The 6,000-nt window shown below is 40.4% G+C and overlaps 1 protein-coding gene across 1 annotated transcript in view; it reads left to right on the top strand.

Annotated features, from left to right (window-relative positions):
• Nucleotides 1-220: 220 nt before the first annotated feature.
• RP1L1 (RP1 like 1) overlaps nt 221-6,000 on the top strand; it is a 28,988-nt gene continuing 23,208 nt past the window's right edge. The window contains exon 1 of the mRNA XM_029086596.1: nt 221-859. Within this exon, the coding sequence (XP_028942429.1) occupies nt 221-859 (639 nt within the window). The remainder of the gene's footprint in view (nt 860-6,000) is intronic.

The following is a 6,000-nucleotide window of genomic DNA, read 5'->3' as shown; positions in this document are numbered from 1 at the left end:
CTTTATGACTACTCTTCCTGCTGTATTTCCTTGTATCTACCTGAGCCAGTGAATTCATAACTCCATGTTGGTACAATCTGCTCTTGATCTAGCCTAGATAGTAAAACTGTTGTGAGGAAAACAAATTTTGCCACCATGCTAGTCAGGAATTGATTCTGCATGACTCAGACAAACCCTACTCTATTTTTTCTTCTCTTGTAGTTACCTTTAAACAAGAGGGATGACTCAGGTGCCTGCTGACTACCTGTCAACCACCAGTTCCTACAACTATGAGCAGCCCCTTCCCTCCGTGGCTCGGACAAGCACTGTCACCAAGGTACTCCCAGCCAAAAAAATAACCTTCTTCAAGAGTGGTGATCCTCAGTTTGCGGGAGTCAAGATGGCCATCAACCAGCGAAGCTTCAAGAGCTTCAATGCACTCATGGATGACCTCTCTCATAGGGTCCCACTGCCATTTGGGGTACGGACCATCACCACCCCACGGGGAATACATTGCATCAGTGAGCTGGACCAGCTGGAGGATGGAGGATGCTACCTTTGCTCTGATAAGAGATATGTCAAGCCTATTGGCATCACTTCTGGGCGACACAGGCCAGCTCCCCCAAGAAGTGGTCGTCCCTCCAGTACTGTGAGAAGAGTAGTTCAGGAAGGCAAGCTTGAAGATTCTTCCACACCTTTCACTCAGCATGGCCCCAGATTACCCAAGAAAATCACTCTAGTTAAGAATGGAGAAAGTGGTTTTCGGCGCTCAATTATCTTGAACCGCAGAAACGCAAGGAGTTTCAAAACGCTCCTGGATGAGATTTCAGAGATCTTGCAGTTTCCAGTGAAGAAGCTCTACACTGTTGATGGGAATAAGGCAAGTATCTCTAATACCTGGTGCTGGTCAGTTATTCTAACAGGTGTTATCACGTCAGCATTTGCATTCCCTGTAATGCAAATCCTTGAGCTCACGGGGCCAGTAGTTTACCCACATTACCTTAATCCTTAGGCTTGTGTAGTTAGTGTCATGGTAGTTACTTCACCATTAATTACATGAAGGGGTGATCTAGAAGTATCTTGTTCAGCCATTCAAGAACTTCATTCATCAGATATTTTTCTGGGTCAATGGGAGGCAACTTCTGATAGAAGTCCAGAAGCTCAATGTTTTGCAGCTGGGTATAAAACCCTAAATAAACTTCCAGTAATGGGGTTTCTCACCCTCTCCTGGGAGACACATCCCAACAGATGCTTAACTTTTCTATACCTAACAACCAGAAATTAAACAGAACAAGACAACATTTAGGTAGCACCTTGCATAGTTCCTAACAGAACAGGGTCCAGCTCATGATGTGGGATCCTCAGAATTATGGTAATATAACTTATAAATGCTAGGGTATAAGTAATTAGGGTATAAATGGGATTAGGAGATGCATTTATACTGATGATTTGTCAAATTGGTGTGAACTCCTACAACAAATTTGGGGCATGACAACTCCTTTATTCTTCTGTTCCCAAAGGAATTTCTTGACAAACCTGAGATTCTCCTGATTTCTTCTCCATTTCCTTGTAACGTAGACTAACCTGTAAATACATTTCTTCTGAAGTGGTCTTGTGTGTTAGCCTGACTAGCCTGGCAATGCAGCCAAGTGGAGCACTCACCCTGCTCCCTGCCACATTTACCACCTTCATAGCGCTGTGTGTCAGCTTTTCAGTGGTAATGTTACAACCATTTGTGGTGTCACTTTCTGAACCAGATGACTGAAATGACTTGGGTTCAAATGACCCACTATGCAGGAGGGGGTGAAAAAAAAGCAGAGGAATATTTTTAACCCAGATCATTTAGACCTGGCACAGGAACAGGAGTGTGCAGCCATAAAAGAGAGAGGGAGGGGATAATGGTCCCTTAAGCCAAATTTTCTGGTGGAAGCAACACATTGTATAAGAGTTCCATTCTGGAAAAAGCTTCCTGTTCTCAGCTGGAGGATCCAAAGAAAATGTCCTTCCCAAATGTCCTACTGCTACAGCTTGCCCAACCCTACTAATCTAGAGGCTAAAAGAGTGGCAGCCTGATTGCACTCAGAGATGAGATTAAATTCCAGGGAAAGGATGGTGTCACTCCACACAAGTGAAACTGTAATCTAACTGAAAAACTCAGAGTCTTGCAGAAACTGAGGATTTATTAAAAGGGACTGAGAAGTAACAGAAGGAACTTGGTTGTGGACAACCTGAGCATGGCCTAAGATGAGCAAAATAATTCACCTCTTCAAACTTTGCAGTCTAAGAGTCAGTTGTCTAAATCCGAGATGAACAAGCTGGCCACGCTACTGTGGAATTCATCTTTTCTAAGTGTGTCTAGAGTCTGTGTTTCTTCTAATGGGAGAGTAGAAAAAAAAAAAAAAAAAAGACTTGCTTGTAGGGAACTGCATGGTAGGCAAGATGAATCTCATGCCCTAGGGTGTTTCAGCAGTCAATGGAAAGAAATGGACACTTTAGGCAGCTGTTTTCCAGTGTTTAAATGACTGCGTATACCAGGAGCTGGATTAATTTCAGGTTCAGCTGCCTGAATCATAGAATAGTTTGAGTTGGAAGGGATTTTTAAAGGTCATCTAGTCCAACCCCCCTGCAGTGAGCAGGGACATCTTCAACTAGATCAGGTTCTAAATGTTGCTATAAGCGAGGTAAGCAGCTAAGCTCCCATATAGCTGTTGAAACTAAGCTAATAGTCCATTGAACATAGGCTAGCCAAAGATAGGTGTCTAGAGGCCGTCAGAATCAGGTTATTTTTTTCTAACTTCCATCAATTTATTTGCAAGGTGAAGTTTGCTGTGTACCACAGCTACAACTATACTACTACATTAAAAAGTGTTAGAGTCGGATCTTAGAATTATAGAATTGTTTGGGTTGGAAGGGACCTTAAAGATCATCCAGTTCCAACCCCCCTGCCAGCAGCAGGGACACCTTCCACTAGACCAGGTTGCTCAAAGCCTCATCCAACCTGGCCTTCAACACTTCCAGGGAGGAGCAGCCACAACCCCTCTGGGCAACCCGGGCCAGTGTCTCACCACCCTCACAGTGAAGAACTTCTTCCTAATATCTAATCTAAACCTCTCCTCTTTCAGCTTAAACCCATTTCCCCTTGTTTTGTCATTAACTGCCCTTATGAAAAGTCCTTCCCCAGCTTTCTTGTAGGCCCCCTTCAGGTACTCTCTTCTCTCTTCCCTCTCTTCTCCTTTCTGTTAAGTTCTTAACATCTTCCCTGTTTTGGTCTTGACCCAGATTAACAGTCTTCCAACAGTTTAGACTTAGGGCCTGGGACCATTCGCTGTAGGTGGTTTGGTTGCGGCTAGCTTGCATTTGAGCAGCTAGGCTGCTTCAATTGACCTCCATTCTGAAGAACTGTGTCTGGCACTGCTTGCTTTACTATTACAAATGTAGCCAACTCTAATTAGGTGGGAAAAAAACCCCAAACAACCCAAAACCAACCCTGCTGCCAAGATGTGCTATAATCTATGGATAAGTATTTTATTTTGTCACTGATTTAGCCAGTTTTCAAGAATTGGACTCCTGTTCAGTCCACATGGAGATAATAATCTTGTGTAGTGGTAGTAACTGATTTTTCACCTATTTCTCTAAAGACAAGATTTACCTTCTATTTTTTAGTGCAGTCTTAATGTTCTCCTTGTGATTTTTAAATGAATTAAATTTTCCTTACAGTCATTATAAAGACTTTTCTTCCTAGTCGTTTTATATGCTGATATTTTAGCTGGGATATACAATAAATACATGTTCAGTAAACACAATATCTTCACTATTGTTCAACCTTCATCTTCTTTCCATCTAAAGACATGCAGCTATCTTTTACATTTTCAGCTCTGCAGTGGTGATCATCTTGCCTAAAGGTCTCTAATCTTCTAGAGCTGGGTCTCATCCCACCATGCCAAGACATGGCAAGACATGGGTACTAACCAACCACAGAAGCGGTCACTGTGGAGTATTTGAAGCTGATGGCATCTACTGTTTTACATGCTAACATCTTTGCTGGCAGTTTGAGTGACAAGCTATGTAGGTCTCTTCAGCAAAGTGTCAGTAGCTTTGTCGCTTGTTTTGCATCCCCATTCTCAATTCAGCCCTTGTTTCTGGAAGTGGTTCAGGCCAAGCTGCACATGAACAACACTTCAAAAGATATTGATGCTCTTTGCTGCAGATAGATTATCTTCTCTGCTATGCCATAGAGTTTAAGATTATCCTCTGTGTAGTGATAAAGATATTTTCCACAGTAAATCCCAGGGGTCCCATAGAGAGCTTTTCTCTCTTTCTTTTTTCCCTCCATGTTTTACATCTGCAGAAATGTGGGTGTGGATCTAACGCCATCCCATAATCTCTCCATGGTCCCTTGGGGTACTTTTTTTGGATATGAAAATTTAAATTACCATCTTGCCAATAGGCAGTTCATCTACTGTAACTTATTAATTTAATTTGCACTCCTATTCTTGTGTAGAATATGGTAGTGATAGATGAATATGGGTCCAACCTGATCAACGTTATCAGCTTACACATAGCTAGGAAATATGTGATTATTAATATTATCTCCGGGGAATAGTTTAAAGGTTTTTTTTCTGGCCATTCTTAATTTCAGTCATTTACCTCTTGCTTTTTAAGTCTTTGTTATTGTTCATTCATTGGTCTCTTCTGTTAGGACTTCCTGGAGCTGTTACTTTAGTCTTGGGTGCAAAGCATTTAAACCACAGGAAAAGTCACTCTGTCTTGGATTTTCCAATCTTTTCCTTTCATAAGGATTCTCTAAACCATTTCTGCTCTTCTGTCTAGGTCTTCTTGTCATAACACATCTTCAAGATCTCTGTTCCCTATACATAATTGGATAAGTCCCAGGGTTTTCATCAGATGCTAATAGTTTCTTTGAGGAGTGAAAATGGTAAATTTGTTGCTCAATTTGGGGGTTTTCCTGAAATAACCTGTTTCAGCTGGTGCTGAAGATTAATTTTGACTGTACATCTCACCTTTAGTCTTACATTTGCATTTTCTGTTAGGGACAACGAAAACAAGCCACTATTCTTCTGTGACTATTCAAAGGTGTCTGGACACTTCATATTTCTTGCCTATTTCCTTGTTTCTCAGATTATTCTCTTTGAATAATAATTCGAATTGTCTCTTAATAATTTTGCTAACTTCTTTTATCACATGTCTAGCCTTAATACAGAGGCCACTATTTCTTGTAAAGGAGGCTGGGAATGGGAGGAACAATAACTTTTGACATTTGTTGCCAAGATTTGACATTTTAGCTGAATAACAGTAAGATCAATTCCTAAGCAATGTATCTGGACTCCTGCTTGATTGACTTTGTATTTTTCTGATTTAGAATAACATAATTCACAACATTTAAAAGAAAGTTTACAATGTCTCTTTTCCTGACAGTTTTTCTTTGATCTTTTGAAAACTGAACACAAAAAAGGAAAAACCGTTTCTCCTACAGGTGACTCGATCTCTTCCCTCAATGAAAGTGTTATTCACTATTTATACAGCTGAGACCATTACCCCTTCCATCTGCTTTTGTTTTCATCTACTACTATAACTCTAGATCTAAACTCAAACCTTAATTTAAATCACCTCTGCAACAAAATGTATGCTTGACATGTATTGTCCTAGTGGCTCTGTTTTAATTTCTTTACCATTTTGTTGAGTAAATCTGGAACACTTCAATATGACAAGTCTTTCGTTTCCTATTACGCCTGTATGTGGGTATAAACTTCAACACCCATGGAACAGGCTTATTATTTTGTGTTTCTTTCATGTAGTATTGATTTGAAAAAAGCAGAGAAAAGTGTTTTCTGCCTTTTGTAGTCCATCTAGTCCACCAAATTTTTCAGTAAATTTGTAAATTTAATTCAATCATAACTCATAGGGAAATAAACTTTTTGGACTGCAAATCCCATTGGTTTTGCATATCAGTACACATTCTCCAGACAAAACTTGCATCATTTATTTTTATAACCTTCATTT

This window comes from Antrostomus carolinensis, unplaced genomic scaffold (genome assembly GCF_000700745.2).
Source record: "Antrostomus carolinensis isolate BGI_N321 unplaced genomic scaffold, ASM70074v2 scaffold12908, whole genome shotgun sequence".
Taxonomy (NCBI): Eukaryota; Metazoa; Chordata; class Aves; order Caprimulgiformes; family Caprimulgidae; genus Antrostomus; species Antrostomus carolinensis.
This window is presented reverse-complemented; position numbering and strand designations above follow the sequence as displayed.